This window comes from Taudactylus pleione, unplaced genomic scaffold (genome assembly GCF_031769625.1).
Source record: "Taudactylus pleione unplaced genomic scaffold, aTauple2 ptg000353l, whole genome shotgun sequence".
In the NCBI taxonomy this organism is placed as follows: domain Eukaryota; kingdom Metazoa; phylum Chordata; class Amphibia; order Anura; family Myobatrachidae; genus Taudactylus; species Taudactylus pleione.
In genome coordinates, this window is record NW_028284754.1 from 1,908,400 (window position 1) to 1,928,942 (window position 20,543).

At 46.8% G+C, this 20,543-nt stretch overlaps 1 protein-coding gene across 3 annotated transcripts in view; it reads left to right on the plus strand.

Annotated features, from left to right (window-relative positions):
• The window catches only part of LOC148508608 (uromodulin-like), a 96,802-nt gene that overhangs the window by 21,559 nt on the left and 54,700 nt on the right, over nucleotides 1-20,543 (plus strand). For all 3 annotated transcript variants that reach the window (XM_088444306.1, XM_088444307.1, XM_088444308.1), the window contains one exon: nucleotides 3,985-4,140. In XM_088444306.1, coding sequence (XP_088300432.1) covers nucleotides 3,985-4,140 — 156 coding nt within the window. The remainder of the gene's footprint in view (nucleotides 1-3,984; nucleotides 4,141-20,543) is intronic.

Consider the following 20,543-nt stretch of genomic DNA (forward strand, 5'->3'; position numbering starts at 1 on the left):
TAATATAAACCAAAACTGCATTCAGTATACATCTAATCCTAAATTCCTAATGTTGTAAGGAGGCAACCCCACTCCTTAGTACATTAGGATTAGATGTAAACTGATGGACGGTTTATGTATTTATTAATTTATCTAGATATTTCCTTTATTAAACACAAGTGCTCAGCATTTTCTAATTACCCAATGGGTATATCAAGGACTCCTTTTGACCCACAACACATACTCCTGATGAAGCTAAATGGTCATTGCTCAGTGAAATGCATTGAGATTGGACCCCTTATCCGGACTCCTGGAACCTGTTGGATTTATATTGTACATGGTTTCTTGCTTTGGAACTATTTGCGGCTTTGGAGGTCACCTTGTTAGTTGTCCTTCAGCTCACCATCTCTATGTACTGGATGCCAGAGGACTTCCGTGAGAACAACTAAAACATCTATTGGTAAAGTTCTGCTGCTAAAAATTATTTCTGGGATACGAGATAGAGTCCTAATACCAGCATAAGCCTACATCAGGAGTGGACTGTTTTATTGCTATAAATATTTTTCATCTACATATTTTTGTCTAAAACTATGAACACTTTATGAGTCACTTTTACAATAGAGTATAGATTTTACTATCTCAATAATTTTTTATTTGTTTATCTTCAAACCATCCATCATCTATATTTGTATGTATATAGTCTATTATATAGTGCTGGTATTACTGCATATATGCTTTTCATATTTTGTGGTTATTATTGGGTCTGACAATCCCTTATACCAGCAGCTTCATGACAGCACATTATAACTGTATATTTGCCTTTAGTGTTTATCCATTCAACAGTCATAGAATCCAGTCCCAAGCTTTACGGTTTGTTTATCATTCTGTGATACGGGACCATTTCAAAAGCCTTACTAAAGTCTAGATAAGCTACATCTATGGCTCCCCATGATCTATTACTTTTGTCACCCAGTCAAAAAAGTCAATAAGATTTGTTTGGCAGTACCTCCCAGAGTTAATCCATGCTGTTAGGGATCCTGTAAGCTGTAGGATTTGAGATATTCCACAACTTTCTTTTAATAGTGTTTCCATTATATTTACCACTACTGATGTAAGCAGTGGTGTAGCTATAAATTTTGCTCCCCACTCCCAAAAAGTTCCAGATACCCCCCCAGCCATAAAACAATCACACCCAAAGATGATGTTTAAGGTGTGTGGTTTCATGATACAGTAATGTCCCTTATGACATAATAAGTAATGCCCCTTATCTAACATTATGCCACACCGTAATGCCTTTGTAACAAATTATGCCACACCTTAATGGCCCTATAACACATTATGCCACACCGTAATGCCCCTTACAACACATGATGCCACACAGTAATGCCCTTACACATTATGCCACAAAATAATGCCACGTATAACACATAGTGACACAGAGTAATGCCCTTATAAGAAATGATGCCCCTTATGCAATGCCCCCTGTAGTAGTGCCCCTTATGCAATGCCTGCTGTAACACTACCCAATATGCCGACACCCCTGGAGCAGTGCCCCTTATGCAGGCCCCCTGGAGCAGTGCCCCTTATGCAGGCCCCCTGGAGCAGTGCCCCTTATGCAGGCCCCCTGGAGCAGTGCCCCTTATGCAGGCCCCCTGGAGCAGTGGCCATTATGCAGGCCCCCTGTAGCAGTCACCATTATGCAGGCCCCCCTGTAGCAGTGGCCATTATGTAGACCCCCCTGTAGCGGTGCCCCTTATGCAAGCCCCCCTGTAGCAATGCCCATTATTCAGGCCCCCACTGTAGCAGTGCCCCTTATGCAGACCCCCATGTAGCAGTGCCCCTTATGCAGGCCCTCTGTAGCAGTGCCCCTTATGCAGCCCCCCTTTAGCAGTATCCCTTATGCAGGTTCCCCTGTAGCAGTGGCCATTATGCAGACCCCCCTGTAGCAGGGGCCATTAAGCAGGCCCCCCTGTAGCAGTGTCCCTTATGCAGGCCCCCCTGTAGCAGTTCCCCTAATGCAAGCCTCCCTGTAGCAGTGCCCTTTATGCAGGCTCCCATGTAGCAGTGCCCCTTATGCAGCCTCCCCTGTAGCAGTGCTCCTTATGCAGCCCCCCCTGTAGCAATGCCCCTTATGCAGGCCCCTCTGTAGCCAGAGGCGGGCTGGGCCGGGGGGCAGGGTGCCATCTGCCCCCCGGGCTGGTACACTTTTAGCATTATGGGGCCGCCAGTTGCATTCGGCACTCGGGAGACATACAGAGGATGCTCCCAGGCAGCTCAGTTTGTGTGACAAAGATATTCAGTGTTTCCGTCCTTGAAGCCCTTGTAACAAACTGAGCGGCCGGGGAGCATCCTCTGCATATCTTCCAGGCCGCCAGACATTGGATTAGTGGCCACTCAGCCCTACCCTGATGGCACCTGCTCCATCTCCTGGGGCTCCCTTTCCCCCTGGCACCACTTACTGCTGGCCTGTCCGTCTCACATCAGCCGGCCGCTTACATGATTTTGCGTTCCACTTGCGAACACAATCCGGAAACTGGCGTCTGCTCCGGATGGCGAGCACTTCTGGGTGCCAGACGAAGCTGGCGGGGACTGCTTCAGCGGCGGCTGAGCAGCCAAACACTAACGGTAGGATTGAGCATATTTCGGAGTGGTAGCTGCTAGATCCCCCTGTCCGAACTTGTAACATCACCTGGCAACTGTGCGTCTCCCTGGGAGGGCAGGAGGGAAGATTGTTGCTCCCATCTCAGTGTCCTACACCTCCCACCTGACTGCCTCACACCCTGCTCACTGCCTACTATTTATTCTTCCACACTGCCTTTAAGTGTGTATGTATATATATATAATATATATATATATATATATATATATATTATATATATATATATATATGTGTGTGTGTCCATTGAAACCCACAAGGAAACAGAAAGGCTTCTCTGCACTTTTCTTCATAGAAAATTATAGTGAAACAATGTGTAAGACTTTCTCCACCTCTAACGCTTGACTAAAGTCTGTTTTAAGTTTAATAATTAGACCCCTTTGCACCATTTTTTGACCATGATTTTTCTGTTACCCATAATCTAACACTGCAGCACTTTCACTTTCCTGCATCACCTCTGCCTGTCTCACTACCGTTCCATCTCTTCCCCCTGCAAATCACCTTGACACTCTCTTGTCCCACCTGCCCCCTCGACTTCCTCCTCCTCTTACTCTCCTCTCTATCCTTCTGTCAATGTCCCTCCTTTTCCTGTCTCCTCTTTATCCCCTTCATACCTCCTCCTTTCCCGTCAATCCTATCTCTTCCCTGCCACATCTATTCCCCCTCTACATGTCTGCCCTCCTCCCTTACACATTTTTCACGTCCCCCCTACAAATCCCCTTCCTCCACTCCACACATGCTCCCACCTTCCCACTACAAATCCACCCTCTTCCCGTAACACATCCTCTCCCATTATTTCTTTTGAAATCGGGGGCCACTTGCTTGTGTTGTCCCCCCAGGCTGAAAGTTGCCAGCCAGCCCCTGTCTGTAACAGTGCCAATTATGCAGCCCCCCCTCCTGTAGCAGTGCCCATTATGCAGGATCCCCTGTAGCAGTGCCCCTTACGCAGGCCCCCCTGTAATTGAGACCCCACCCACCAGTACTTACCTGATTCACCACTGTCCAGGATGTCCCTCACACTGCTGCGCTGATTGGATCTAACATGATCAAGCAGGCATGGACGTGCAGTATCCTCATCGCGCTGGTGACATCATGTCATCACCCACGCACTGCATGACTGGGAAGCTGGCCTCTGAAGTGATCAGAGGCTTCCTTAGCTTCTGATCACTTCAGAGGCCAGCATGCTCAGTCATGCAGTGGTGAAGCAATGGCCCCAGGCACCCCCAAGCCACCGTAGGGGCAGAGGGGGCTGTAGTTGCGGCACTGGATGTAAAGCTGTCTGGTCTATAGTTACTTGCTTCTTCACTCCACTTTTTTAATAATTTAAAAAATTTTGTTCTATTCTTTAGATTCTTCATCCCTGACGTATCTGGTGGACACAACAGGATCAATGTATGATGATTTTATAGAGTTAAAACATGTAAATTCTTGGCTACTGGACCGCATTACTGCCAGGTTTCCATGTGGAGTTCGTCAGTATACCATGGTGGAGTATAATGATCCAAGTATGATTTTAATCTACCAGAGTTGCAAATATGTTTGCCATAAACCGGACATGTTAGTTATCTGTTTCACAAAAGGTGCCTACACACTTCGTGATGTGCTCTCAATGCGATATCGTGAGCAATTTCCCTTGAACTTTCCCTGACAGCTCCCTGGCACTCCAGGACATGATGTGTCACAGATCGTGCAGGATAGTAGACAGATGCTTGCATGGACCTGGTATATCTGTGTTGCATGCATCTGTCAGTAAAAAAATAAACATAGATACACAGACAGGATCAGTGAGACCCATCCGTGCTGCTGTTTAAAAAATGAAAACCTGTGTAAAAAAAATGGTCTGACCCCTCCCCCAAAAGAGCAACTAGCCCTGGGCTTTAGTGACCCAGTGCTGGTTGTGCAAAAAAATGGGGGAAAAACAACATAGGGATCCCCCGTATTTTAAGCACAACCAGCACCAGGCTAGTCAGAATGAGCCCTGGTTGCCAAAATATGGGAGACAAATGACGTAGAGGTCCCCCGTACTTGGAGCAACCACACTGGGCTCTGATGCGGTCCTGGTTCTGAAAATACAGGGGGAAAACATGCATAGGTTCCCCCTGTATTATCCAGACTTTTTCTAGTGGGGGGGCTAATGCCACAGCCTGTGGAGCCTTTTCACCGGGCCCCCAGATGAAGCAATAAACCTGACTGCTAGTCTGCCCAGGCTGGGGATCACTGGGGAGCTGGGGACCCCCCAATAAAGAGGTCTCCATCTCCAGGGCACCCCTGGCCTAGGCTGATAGCCCGGGGCTATCCCTGCCACCCCAGGATGGTGGGTGATTGGTTGATAGTGTAAGTGTAGTGTAAAAAAAGAAGAGTATAAACATTGGCCCTCATTCAGAGAAACTCGCTATTTGCGGTCGTTCGTTCTAAAACAAGGGCTGGCTATTCAAATGAACCGTTCGCTGTTTGCGGTCTGTTCACGCCTCTAGGTCTGAACGAGCGAACAAAACTTGCGTTCGTTTTTTGGAAAAATACGCCCCCTGGCCGCTCGCATCCTACGTCATGTCCGCTATTTATTAGATTAATCGAGTACATCGACCAGGGTATGAACTGCTCGCTATTCTTGTGGTTGGTTTTTGCTACCACAATTTTGCAAACAGTTCGGGCTATAAGATAACCCAGTGATGTGGTCAATGCTGTTTTAAATATGCACACCCATAAAACGCCCGTTTTGGTCCTTTAAGCACGCCTGCGATCGGATCTCCACTCCCCGTTTTCAAGCACCTTCCCCTGTTACCACCCACATACGCCTCTTTCTGTCACTCAAATTATCAGGCATTCGCTATTTTGCGAGCACATGAATTTCGGCCGCACTGAGTGGTTCGCGCATGCGTATAACAATCCGTACGCATGCGCAGTTGGGCAAACATCGCTCGGAGCGAACGAGCAGCCACTTGCGTCCGGCTCTGAATCAGGGCCATTGTCTTTACAGTAGAACTGCAGGTACCAGCAAGCCTCCCCCACATGCTTGTACTTGGAGAACCACAAGTACCAGCATGTGGGGTATTAAGGTTTCGCTGGTACCTGTAGTTCACCTGTAAAGAAATGTTTAAATAAACACAATACATACACACCATTATAGTAAAGTTTAAATACGTACAGTACATACACACTCACCTATATTACCTGGACTAGTCCACTTCTCCTTGTAGGTATCCATAGTCTTCATAGAGCCATATATGAGTGTTCATTGGCAGAGAGAGGTCAGCCTCTGCCTCTCTCAGCCAATGAAAGGCTCCCTCCATTGAAATCAATGGAGAGCCGCAGGGTTACTAAAGTTTATTTTGCAGTTCCCACAATTGACTTCATGATCATGAGTGGACACTCATGATTAGGACATATTTCACTAGATTTCTCATTCCGATGCATCGGAATCAGGCGGATTGTCTAAAATATCGCCTAGTGTGTAGGCACCTTTTAGCTATAGTTATTGCATATGTGTTTTATTAATTATAATGCTGTGTAATGTCAACATTGCTATGATACAAGTACATTTTGTTGTTATATTTTATGAGAAACAATGTCATAAGTTACTGTACAAATACAGTAATGATTTTAACTCAATTTAAGTGCTAGATGTATGGATTGTGCATGTAGGTCACCCATAATTTTATTATTTTAAACACCACTCTTAAGCTTAACTTATCAAATAAATAAGACACAGACAACTGTATAGAATTGGAAAAAAGAGGTCTCAGCCAAATTTATTTAGATTAGATTAGAATTGAATTAATTAGTCCTGGTGGCAAAGAAGCAGTGCTACCTCAGTCTACAGCTCATAATAATTGTTTGCTAAACCAAAAATGGGGTGGAGCTTTCTGCCCCGTGCACAAGCCATCCTGGGTAGTACCACTTCCCCTTAACTAGCACAGTGCTGGTTCCTCCCTAGGATGAAGACCTGGTTCTACCCTAAAGTAGTAACTGACTCACCTCTCTCAAAGGGGGAAAGCTAGTCAAGCTCTGCAGTGCTAAATTGAGCCGCCGAGGAGCACTGCTTTCCGCCAACGGTGTGGACAAAAATGGCCACGTAATGCCACCAAAGAAAACCTAGCCCCTCCAAACTATTCCAACGAAGCCAGGATATTCAAGACAAAAAACTCTAAACCCTTCTTCGATGAGGTACACTACATCTGGCCTATATAAATGTGCCTCCTCATAGCGCAGAAGAGGGTGCTTGATAACATGCCCATCTAAACCAATCACAAACATTGCAGCATTAAGCTTCCTCCTAACTCTGTCTAGGGCTGCCCCACCCTGGGTACTGCGCCAGAACCTCCTCGGAATTATTTCAGACCAACAAAGCTTAACCTGCAGCCAGCACTCTGCTATCACCCTCAAATCCCGCTTCATGGCGATTATCAATTCAACCCCCTTACATGTGCCAAGGTCATTACCCCCTTACTGCATGACTAGACAGTCAGTGGTACCCCACTTGCTCTCAGACTGCCAAAGAATGTCCAAAAGGCTGTTCCACCTAAAACCTCTTAAGCCAATCCAACAGACCTTAAAAGGGACTAAGCCAGCAAAGTTATGCCTGCTAACCCAGTACACAAAAGAATGCACAACAATCCACACCCAGCAATCTTTCCTCAAAAATACCCGCGATGGGAAAAAAATCATATAACATAAGCAATAATAGAGTGTAATAATAAAAACTCTAACCAGGAATGAAAAAAAGGGGGGAAACTGAGTTGTTTGGGTGACCCAGATGGAGGTGAATGACACAAAACCTCTTATGTCTATTTGAGGGCAAAAGTGAATAGAACTCCAATCCCCCCTAGTGGTGGATAGCATAAGGCACACGGTTTCCCAAAGAACAAACTTGACAGGAGTGCCACTACTTCTGCAATTTATCACCCCTTATATAACTCTTGTAAGCTGACGACTTCCATCTACCTAAGTGCTTGATTGGCAAAAAATGCCATCGCAAAAGACAGACTGAACAAAACCACTTCAAATTCACCCTTAGCTATGCCTGTGACTGCCAAAGACAACTCCTTCAACATACCCACGTCTATTGGCCTATGCGAATCAGTTGAAGTCGCCTGCTCCCTTGCCCAACCTCTCAGCGCTTTAGAAATAATAAAAAATTTTGTAGGTTCAGACAAATCATTCAGACACGAGAAATGGGAAATGCCAGCTAAAGCGCAAGACATGGAAGCCTTTGAACGCCCACTCTCATGCCCTTGCCATACAAACTCAGACATACTGACATGCGGATCCTTACCCGCCTCCGTCTTTGCCAGAAAAACCTGCCATTCATTCCAAGCTGTGGAATAGGACCTCAACATACCTCGAGCAAGTGCTCTCAAAGTGAGTCCTTCAATGCCGGATTTATAATCTGCCAGACAGAGGGCCTGATTCAGAGCCGGACACTCTGAAAGAGCGCTCGCTCTGAATCAGGGTGCTTTTTTTTTTAATGGTGCGGCCTCCTGGCCGCTCGCATAGCTGTGGGTGGTCACCCACAGCTATGTGAGCGGCCAGGATGATGGTCGCAATGGTCAAGACCATCGCGACCATCGGGCTTGCAACGAGACCCTTGTGGTAGGGTCTCGTGGATGCAAGCCCTAGAGAGCTTCCAGCTCTAATAGAGCTGGAAGCTCTCCCACTGACATCACTGGTGATGTCAGTGGGGCCGCCCCCAAATGGCAGGCATTCCATCAGGAATGCCTCCGTTTGGTCGGCCACGCCCCCAGACCGCGCAGCAAAGGGGGCGAGCTATCACTCGCCATCGACAGCTCGCCCATTTGGTGCGAGACCCCGAGCGACGGAGCACCTGTCGCTATCTGGGTCTCACACATGTGCACGACGGAGCCGGCTCCGTTGTGCGCATGCCCAGTGGGTCACCATCGACCCGGTTGTGAGCGCTCAGCGCTTGCGACTGGGTCTGAATCAGGCCCAGAATCTGGACAAAGCAATCCATGAATCCTGGCTGACGGGGCAAATAACCTAAACCTATCCCATTAGAAACGAGACAACACATCTGCAATCTCATTCTGAACACTCGGGACATGCTTAGCCTTAAAATCAATATTCTTCAGCAGACATACAAAAACTAAATGTCTAAGTATCCTTAGCACTTGGGGGCAGACCGACCTCTGATTGTTAATTGATTGAACCACCCCCAAGTTATTGCACCAAAATATGATTTTCCGATTGCTAAGCCTTGAAGCCCAAACTTCAACTGCTATAAAAAGGATATGTAATGCCGCGCTCTATTTGTTCTTAAGCAGCCCCAATGGTATAAATTAGTTGAATATAATGGTACTGAGTGCTATATGTAGTCAAATAAATAAAATAAAATAAAAGAAAGTGTTAATAAATAAACAACCCGGCTACACGGCCTGTCACACACGCCGTCTTTCCCGAGTGACTTCATCCTTAGCCGCCGATCGTGGCCAGATGCCACAGGACTACAGAGAGCAACAGCCAAGGCCAGGCTCCAGCTCTCTAACTGCCACCACACCACAACTGACACTGTCACACTGATGGAGAGGAAGCGGACGGTCCAAGGAAAAGGCAAGGTAGGGAAAGGAATGTAACATCTTATCGTAGGCGACAGTGACAGTCCAAAAAGATAAAGGACCCTGCAATTCTGCTAACAGGAGCTATAAACATATAATTGTTTATTTATTAACCCTTCTTTACAGGTGTCACATTCATTTTATTTTATTTATTTTGCTACATATAGCGCTCAGTACCGTTATATTCAAAGTTCAACTGCTACCACAATTGGAAATAGTTCCAAGTAAGTTACGTGTCAAACCCTCTGAATGCCACAAATTGGGCCAAGCCTCCGCGCACCATTCACTCTCAAAAACCGCTCCAAACCTAGTGCTCCTGTTGTGTGTGAGCAACTGAAGTTCGTGATTGGCCACAGACAAAGTGAGCAAAATGCGAACTCCATTAAATTCCTGTAGGAATCTCAACCAAACCTTAAAATCCTCCTTCATGTCAGCTGAAGGCGGATCATATGGTGAGCCTTTTTTATGCCTGCGGAGGCTCACTCCAGCCTAGGATAAAAAACCTTACCCATGGGAATGAAGCGACAAGCAAAATTGAGCAAATCTAGCAGTGACTGCAGTTGTTTCAAAGATATTTTGCTGGCTGAAACAAAACTCACTAACAACTCGCTAATCTTCTGCCCTTTTTCACAGGGGAGTCTACACAAACCCAAATCAGTGTCAATTTCAATACCTAGGTAAGACAATTTAGTAACCGGCCCCTCTGTCTTTTTGTGCACAATGGGAACTCCCATTGACTCAAAAAGTGCTTGGACCGAAAACAGCAGCTCGCTACAAATTGCGCTATCAAAAGAAAGTAGTCAAGATAATGAGCGACACCTGACTGGCAAGTACCCGCTTGAATACACCACTATAAAAAAGAGCTAAAACATTCAAAATAGGAACAAGAAATAAAACAGCCCATAGGTAGACACTTATCTACGTAAAATGAACCGCCTACCTTAAAATCTGTGTACCTAAATGACCCGGAATGTAACAGGAGCAACCTAAAAGCAGATTAGATGTCAATTTTTGCTAACAAAGCCCCTTTCCAGAAATCCCACACGATACCAAGTGCATCCTTAATTGACTGGTAGTTGACACTACAATCGACTGGATCTACAGCATCATTTACTGACCCTCCTGCCGGGTAAAACAGGTGTTGTATCAACCTGAATTTTCCTTGTTCCTTCTTTGGTACCACACCCAGCGGTGAAATGCAAAGATCTTCCACTGGAGGTGAGGTAAAAGGGCCACACATACGCCCCAATCTCAGCTCCACATCCAACTTTCCTGCAACAACCTCTGGAAAATCTCTAGCTGACTTTAAATTTCTTTTAGCCACAACTAGAACCGGATGAACCAGTGGTAACCTAGAACCTCTTTAAAACCCTGTAATAGGAAGGCCGCTTCCATTTTAAGAGGATAAAGCCTCAACCAACACTGTAACACCTCCACTTTAATTGGAGACACAGCTTTACTTATAACCTATTTGCTGATCCCCTTTTCCTGCTGCATGACACCCAAAAATGACTGTAGTCATTCCCTGGGTGACTACCCCCACACAGCATGCAGCCATGCCAGTATCAGCAGCTTGCCCCCTGTTACACTGGGCATTATTAAACGTGTAACACTTTTCCTTCCCACCTGTATTGAATCCTGGGCAGGCTGGAATGGGATGTTTATGCCCAACAGTAGGTTCGACAGTTGTTCGGGCCTGCTGCTTAACCTCCAGCCACACCTCCACATCCTTAAAACCAAAGCTAAAAACTTTCTGTCCATCTTGCTTTCTCCTAGAAAGCTCATCGTACTGCATCCAAATGCTATGCCTAGCTGAAACCTGCATGCCCTGCACTGAATGTAAATACTTTAACACATTAATACATTAAGACGGGTATGTCTCAATGTAGCATGCTGCAAACACATACAAACCAGTAAGCCAATTCTGATAGCTCTTCCTAGCTTCCTCTGCTGCCACTCCCCCCTTCTTGCATCTAACGCCTTCTTAGCATCATGCGTGATTGTGAACATGTCGACATATCGACCTTTTTGTATCTGCTCTCTAATCTTGGACCTAACACTGCTCAATATCGACATGTTGGAGCAATGGACCGCATCCCCTGAAGCATCCGGAAATGAACTGGCCACTACACTATCTGCTCATTTAGGATGATTACCTATTCCCTTCAGCTTTTGCACAGAGTATTTCATAAGCTTGTGCAGGCCTCTCCCCCGAACTAGATGAATCAAAGGTACTGCCAAACTCATCTCACCTGATTCAGATGCTGACGGGATTGCAGGAGCGTCCTTGGAAGAAGAAGCTTGTCCCTTGTTGTGTGGCGTGCCCACTGCACTTGACACAATGACAAACATTCCTCTGTGACGACATCCCCGGAAGTCGATGCGGACGCCAATGGCTGAACCGAAGAAACCTGTGGACTTAATACACTTGCGTTAGGCAAAGAAGCTGCTGGTGCACAGATGGTGTTCAGGTGTAGCATTTTGTGGTGGGGGAGTTAAAGAAGGATGAGCTGGTGAAGCCTTCAATGGAGTTGGTGGCAGGGGTGGGGGTGGGGCTTGGGGAAGGGGGTGGTTGACTCAATGGCTAATGGCCTAGGTGCTGCCCGTAAATACTGTGGACCTGATGAAGCACAGGGGGGAAGATGGCCCTGGTAGCAGCGTATTGCTGTGTGAAATGCCCAGGTGCCTGCGGGAATGAAGGGGTGTAAAATTGGTGGCTAAAACCTGGAAACGGGTTGGCAAATGGCTGCTTGTATGAGCTCTGCTTAAAGTAAGGATGAAACAAAACACTGGATATGGGGCGGGGCCAGGCCAATAAGCCCAAACCTATGGCCCTGTATGTATATTAGCCACAGCTGGTGGAGGGGTTAACACTGGTGCCTGCAACCTGGGCCAAGAGCCCCCATAAGGGGTTGCTCTATCCAGCAGCAATTGCAGCCTATGTAAGTTAAAAGCAGGAGGTGGATGTAAGATGTTTAACATCTCAGCATCCTGGCTCAAGGGTGAAGCCAGGACGCTAGGGGCAGGAGAAATCCCCAAACTTCCTGTTCCTTGGGGCTAGCTGCCAGGGAATCGCGGCGCACTGCCCTGCTGATGGCTGGAGAATTGAGCGGGAGGGCGGTGCCTACAATGCCCGCCGAGCCCCTCTCCAGCCAGGCTTGAAGGAGATTGGGTGAAGGAGCCAATGGGGAAAAACCTGACAGGAAAAGTTAGGGAAAGAGAGTATAAATAGAGGGTGAAGGCAAGAAAAGGGGGACAGGGGCAAAAGCTGCAAGAAAAAGGGCAGAGAAGATGAAGGAAGGTAAAATAAATTAAAGGTTTATAAAGGTATACGACACAGGGTACTTAACAGTCCAGGATGAGATCAGATCACAAACTGGAAAGAGGATGTTGACTTCTCCTCCAGCCCTAACATACTACTGCTAAACTCCACCTCTACGGGGCAGCTAATAGGCTAAACGAAAATGATTGTCAAATGACCTCTACCAATTCTAAACTATCAACAAAAACCAGCTCTAACTAGTACTGTACTAAATAAAAAAACAGTGTGCTTATATCTTCTCAAGCTTATTCAGGCATTCAAATATTTTTCTCCCTGTGCTTATGTGGGTTTACTCCGGTTTCCTACCACAATCCATAAACATACTGTAGATTAGATGGCTTTTACTAGTGTGTTTATGTGTGTACATGTGGTAGATTGTAACTTTCACTGGGACTTTACATTTTTTCTGTAAACCACTGCGAAATAAGTGTACACTCAGTGGCACATGAGAATCCAGACAGCCCCTTTTTTCACAGATAGATACAGCCTTGTCTCCCTTTCTGCGTTGGCCACGGGCCACCTGCTGGCACGAATATACCTGCCATAAAGCCAGGGGTTAAAGTGGGCCGGAACGGGGTGGAATTGCGTTCCGCCACTTATTTTATGAGACGAACCAGTTCCGCCTCCTCCGACCCACCTAACCCCAGGGAGACTGAATTTGCCGGACACCCGCTGAGATTTTCTTACCAGCGGGCACCCAGCTCCCTCCCTGCAGCACCAGCAGTAGCCGGAGGCTGGACCTCACTCATGAGCTCCAGCTTCCGGCTCATGTTGAGTGCAGTGCACTATGGGAGAAACATCATGATGTCTCTCCCATAGTTCAGAGGAGCTGCTCAGCGGACCAGGCAACAGCAGTGGATGTGGGAACGGGACTTAAAGTAAGTATTAGGTTTTATTTATTTATTTATTTTTATCGGCTTCACAATATGGGGCTGTGGGGCATTACTCAGGGGGCACAACTACAGGGGACATTACTCAGGGGGCACAACTACAGGGAGCATTACTTAGGGGGTACAACTACAGGGGGCATTATTCAGGGGCACTACTACTGGGGGCCTTACTTAGGGGGCACTACTACTGGAGGCATTACTCAGGGGCATTACTTAGGGGGCACATCTACAGGGGGTATTCCTCAGGGGGCACAACTAGAGGGGGCATTACTTAGGGGCTCTACTATAGGGAGGCATTACTTAGGGGCACTACTACTGGGGGCATTACTTAGGAGGCACAGCTACAGGGGGTATTACTTAGGGAACACTACTACTGGGAGCATTACTTAGGGGGAACAACTACATGGGGCATTACTTAGGGGGCACAACTACAGGGGGCATTACTTAGGGGGCACAACTACAGGGGGCATTACTTAGGGGACACTACTACTGGGGGCATCACTTAGGGGGCACAACTACAGGGGGGCAATACTTAGGGGGCACTACTACTGGTGGCATTACTTAGGGGGCACAACTACAGGGAGCATTACTTAGGGGCCCTACTACTGGGGGCATTACATAGGGGGCACTACTACTGGGGGCATTACTTAGGGGTCACAACTACAGGGTGCATTACTTAGGGGGCACTACTACTGGGGAAATTACTTAGGGGGCACAGCTACAGGGGGCATTACTTAGGGGGCACAACTACAGGGGGCATTACTTAGGGGGCACAACTACAGGGGGCATTACTTAGGGGGCACAACTACAGGGGGCATTACTTAGGGGGCACAACTACAGGGGGCATTACTTAGGAAGCACAACTACAGGGGGCATTACTTAGGGGGCACAACTACAGGGAGCATTACTTAGGGGGCCTACTACTGGGGGCATTACATAGGGGGCACTACTACTGGGGGCATTACTTAGGGGGCACAACTACAGGGTGCATTACTTAGGGGGCACTACTACTGGGGGCATTACTTAGGGGGCACAACTACAGGGGGCATTACTTAGGGGGCACTACTACTGGGGGCACATTACTCAGGGGACACAATTACAGGGAGCACTACTATTGGAGGTATTACTATGGGGCATTACTACAAGGGGCACCACTCCTGGGGGCACTGCATAAGGGGCACCAATCCTGGGGGCACTGAATAATGGGCACTACCACTACTTTGGGCTCTGCATAAAGGGCACCACTACTGGAGGCACTGAATAAGGGGCACTGCATAAGGAGCACCACTACTAGTGGCACTGCAAAAGGGGCACCACTACTGAGGGCACTGCATAAGGGGCACTGAATAAGGGGCACTATCACTATGGGCACTGCATAAGGGGCACTACCACTACTGTGGGCACTACATAAGGGGCACTACCACTACTGGGACCATTGCAAAAGGGGCACTACCATTACTGGGGGCACTGCAGAAGGGGCACCACTACTGTGGGCACTGCATAATGGGTACCACTACTGGGGGGGCTACATCAGGGGCACTACTACAATGGGCATTGCATTTGCATAAGGGGCACTACTGCTGTGGACATTGTATAAGAGGCACTACTACTGTGGGCATTGTGTATAAGGGGCACAAATGTGGGCATTGTGTAAAAAGGGCACTGCTGTGTGTCATACATGAATAAGGGCCACTACTATGTGATGTAATGTGAATCGGGTGAATCAAGATTGTGCTACTGAGTGGTGTAATTTGAATTGGGAATACAATTGTGTGACCACTCCCATTTATTTTGTGGCCACACCCCTGTCTTTTGGGAGCCACATCCCTTTTTTAACCACGCGCCTACTGTGCGCATTGTCATTTTTTGGGAGAGAAGGAGGGTGAGTTCCCCCACTTCTCTTGGACCACTTTAAGCACTGCATAAAGCTCATAATTGTAGCTGCCACGCATGCACTGCAGATCGAAGACAACAAAATTGAGTTACAGTACATTCCTGACATTTTAGGAAAGACCTTGCAAGGGTAGCAATTATCACAACTGCTGTCCTGTGAGCTTCCCTTAGTACATAGCAGAGACATTTTTATTAATAATTAAAATATCCTCTGCAAAATGAATACTTAATAATTGTGGCAGTTCTGCAATTATTAATACATAGGGCTCTATTAGTCAGTCTTAGAGTAAATTTACTTCTTGCAGAGGTGGTAGATAATAGTGCTACCTTGTATGGGGTTGGGTACATGATCCCGGGGGCCGGGATGCCGGTGGTCAGAAGTCTGACAGCGGCATCCCGACAGTCAGAATCCAAACACAATTAGGTAAGTGTTCTAACCCTAACCTTTAACCCTCCCCCTAATCCTAACCCACCCTTCTCGCAGTCTAACCCTAACCTCCACCCTCCCGCAGTCAAACCCTAACCCTCCTCCTAGTACCTAACCCAAACCAGTAACCCTAAACCTAACCCTGCCCCTAACCATCCTCCTAGATCCTAACCCAAACCAGTAACCCTAAACCTAACCCTAATACTTTCCTTTGGGATGTTAGCGATCAGGATTCTGGAACCGGGATTCCAACTGCTGTTGGGATTCAAGCACCAGTGTTCTGACCACAGGCATCCCAACTGGTGACTACTGTACATGCCCTTGTATGAACCAAAAGAGGGCTTTTACAGCCTCGGTGAAATAATAAGGTTATCTTTTACTGATAATTAATAGTTAATATTAGGACTAAACAAGGATGTGTGTACTAGATTGATGTTAGAATCATTTATTTTTTAAATTGTAGCAAAAAAGTTGTTACTGACAGCAGCTAGCAATACAGTTGCATAGATCTTAACTAACAATAACACTTAGCCTAAGTTGCTTATAACGTGAGTCATTCAGTGAAAATGAGTCCACGCTAAGAAATATTCAGTATGGATAAATAAAACAGTATAAAGGCCTTCTAACGTACAAAGTTTGCTTATAGGCACTGTGATAGTCGAGCTCCCAAGGTTTAATGTAGTTTAATGTAGTATCACTAGAACTAAAGTTACTGAGGGCAAAAACAAAACCTCTGATAAGCAAGAATACTATATCTAAAAACTTAACATTTATTGATAATGCTAACCTAAATGACATAGAAAATATGTGAAATTAACATAAGCCTAAACCTAAGTCTCCTACCTTTGTGCCTAAACCTAACCCTCCCCAATTAGTGCCTAACCCTAACCCCCCAGGGGTGCCTAACACTAACCTCCCCCCAAAACCTAATGCTATAACCGCTATGCTATCTAAACTTAATCCTCCCCCCCACATGGCTAACACTAAGGATGCCCCAGACTTACCTTGTTTGGCCTGGCATCCTTCTGTGTTCTGGTGTCGGGTTTAAGGTAGGCATTGGTATTTAGACGCCTATCTTAAGTCCCATGCCGGTCTTTCAGTATCGGGATTAAGACCGGCGGCATCGCGGCTGCCGGTCTCATAACTACATCCCCCCTACAAAATATGTTGTTCAGTCAAACGCCATACAACATACACTATATGGACAAAAGTATTTGGATGCCTGGGACTGTATGACATTGTATTCAAATGTATATACTTTAATATGGAGTTGGTCCCCCTTTTGCAGCTATAAAAGATTTCACTCTTCTTGGAAGGCTTTCCACAAGATTTTGGAGTGTTTCTGTGGAAATTGGTGCCCATTCATTCTTTAGTGCATTTATGAGGTCAAGCACTGTTGTTGGACAAGAAGGCCTGGCTCTCAATATTCACTCCAGTTTATCCCTAAGGTGCTTGATGGGATTGAGGTAAGGGCTCTGGACCTCATTCAGAGCCGCTTGCAAAATGCGAGCGCTAGCTCTGAATGAGGGCATCTGCTTCTCTGTAAAGAGCCAGCCTCCTGGCCGCTCGCTAAGCTGTAGGTGACCACCCAGGTTGATGGTAGCGATGATCAAAACCATTGCCACCATCGGAGCTTACGACAAAACCCTTGTGGTAGGGTCTCATCTGCCGCAAGTCCCAGTGAGCTTTCGGCTCTAATAGAGCTGGAAGCTCTCCACTGACATCACGAGTGATGTCAGTGGGGCTGCTCCCAAACAGCAGGCATTCGGGAATGCCTCTGTTTGGCCAGCCACCCCCCACCCCACCTACAAAACTGTGCGAGCTGTTGATCACCATCGACAGCTGCCCCTTTTGTAGTGAGCCCCAGAGCGAGAGAATTTCTCTCTCGCTCTGGGGCTTGTGCACGAGCAGTGCGGCCGCTGCGCGTGTGCAGGGCCTCAACATCAACCCGCTTGTGAGTGCTCAGTGCTTGCGACCGGGTCTGAATGAGGCCCTCTGTGCAGGCCAGTCAAGTTTTTCCACACTGAACTAATCAAACCATGTCTTTATAGTCCTTGCTTTGTGCATAGGGGCACAGTCATGTTGGAATAGAAAAGCGCCTACCCCAAACTGTTTCCAAAATGTTGAAAGTATAGCATTGTCTAGAATGTCTTGGTATGCTGAAGAATACCCTTCACTGGAGATAAGGGGCCTAGCCCAAACCCTGAAAAACAGCCCCATACCATTATCCCTCCTCCACCAAACTTCACAGTTGGCACAAAGCAGTCAGGCAGGTAATGTTCTCCCAGCATCTGCCAAACCCAGACTTGCCCATCTGCCTGCCAAACAGAGATGCAAGATTCATCACTCCACAGAACACATTTACACTGCTCCACAGTCCAGTGTCAGTGTGCTTTACACCACTCCATCCAATGCTTGGCATTGGACTTGGTGATATGAGGCTTGCCTGCAGCTGCTTGGCCGTGGAAACAAATTCCATTAAGCTCCCACCACACAGTTTTTGTGCTTACATTAATGCCAGTGGAAGTTTGGAACTCTTCATCTATGGAATCTGCAGAGCGTTGACAACTTTTACACACCATGGGCCTGATTCAGACACGGACGCTAATGCATTTTCAGCTGCAATTTTGCATGGAACACAGCTGCTAATATATTCTCATATTAGCAAAGATCACGCGAGCATAAAGACGCCCATTGATGCCTTCCTACCTGCGTGCGATGATGCATACCTGTGTAAATATTGGTAACATTGGCATATTAGTACATCGGCGGCCATCTCACCCTTTCAGCAGAACTGACCTGCCGCACCTTTGGGTGCTCTGCTGACAAGCAGAGCTGCGTATGCAATAGCAGTGGCTAATTTATGCACGCCCATGTAATGGCATTCAAACAGCCAGGCATGCCTGCGTTTCGCTAACAACCCCCCTTTCACCCACCCCCCCAAATGCTCAACTATCAGTCAATCACTTTGCAATGGGTCTCCTTGGCCTGCGTGATCACAGAGCTGCCTACGCACATGTGCACTGTGATGCATAATGGCAAACAATCACTCGATCTGCATGGCAATTGCATATGCGTCCATCTCTGTATCAAGCCCCATGTGTCTTCTGCCTGTGGCTGAGTTGCTGTTGTTCATAAATGCTTCCACTTTCTAATTATATAATATACAATTGACTGTGAAACATCCAGCAGAGATGAAATTTCACGAAATGTGTTATTGCAAAGGTGACAACCTATCGCAGTACCACACTTGAAGTCACTGACCCATTTTGTATCACAAATGATTGCAAATGGAGACTGCATGGCTAGGTGCTTGATTTTATACACCTGTGGCAATGGGTCTGATAGATACACTTCAATTCAATAATTAACATATTGGACCTCAATCAGACCCGCTCGCAAGCGCCTTTGTGCTCGCAATCGGGATTATGGTGAGGCCCTGCACACGCACAGCGGCCGCAGTGCGCGTGCGCTAGCTCCAGAGCAAGTGACAAATTCACTCGCTCCGGGGCTCACTACAAAAAGGGCAGCTGTTGATGTTGATCGACAGCTCGCCCTGTTTTGTAGGCGGGGAGGGGGGGTGGCCGGACAAACTGAGGCGCTCCTGAAGGAACACCTGCTGTTTGTAGGTGGCCCTACTGACCTCAGCAGTAAGAAGCTACCTGGGGCTTGCGGGAGAAGAGACCCGACCCCAAGGGTCTCATCCTGGTCACCCACAGCTTAGGGTGCGGCCAGAAGGCTGGATATTAAAGAGGAAGCGGCCGCCCTCATTCAGAGTGAGCGCTTGCATTTTGCGAGCGGCTCTGAATGAGGTCCATAGTGTATCTGTAGTGCATCGGCTGGTGTGTGCAGATGATATGTCTGCGAATTATGCAATTCATTGACATAGCGCATCTGTTGATGACAATTTATCTTGCTGATATATCTGCACGTTTGGTTGTGTGTATGGGCAATCCACTGACCACCCGTATACTTACTGCTGGAACCTCCGGCGATTGACATCTCTACTGGGCGGGCAAATTTAAATGCCTGCCTAGTTGAGATGTCAGCACTGACACATTTAGCAGCAGATTATTAAGTGTATATTGGTTTAGCAATCTGTTGCTCTGTCTGCAGATCCCTGGGTCAGTGGATGTGTCGCCCAGGTGTGTAGCCACCTTTAGTGTTACTCATAATGTAGTTACTTAGGTCATGGTATAAATAATTTGAATGGTAGTGTACTACTGTATTAGTCACAGTTGATCATTAGCAGCCTATTGTTCAGTCACACTAAGAAAAAACTGACACTGAATGAATCACTGGGTGCATAGCAAGTGTGATATTCATTGGTTAGTAATTAGCAGCCTATTGTTCTGCCACACTGAGAAATCACTGGCATTGAGAAAATGACTGGAGCAATAGGCAGTATGCTATTAAAAACAGTTACATTAGAAATTATTAGCCTATTGTTAAGCTACACTAAAAAATCAATGACATGAAGTAATGACTAGGGCAGTGGTTCCCAAACTGTGCACCGTGGCACCCTGGGGTGCCTTGGGACACTTGCAGGGGTGCCTCAGGTTGGTGGTCCAGCACCAAATCTAATACTTTATGGTCAATGTAATGTAATTATGTGGACAAACAGAAGCGCAATGCTGTCCACCACCACATAACTGAACCTAAGGATGACAAGTCAGCACAATTTAGTTCACTTTACTACTTTACTAAAATGTTTCTGAATTTCTCAATAACACACTTTTGGCTTAAGGGTGCCGTGAAAACAATGCTGATACTCTATTGTGCCGTGGTTCAAAAAAGGTTTGGAACC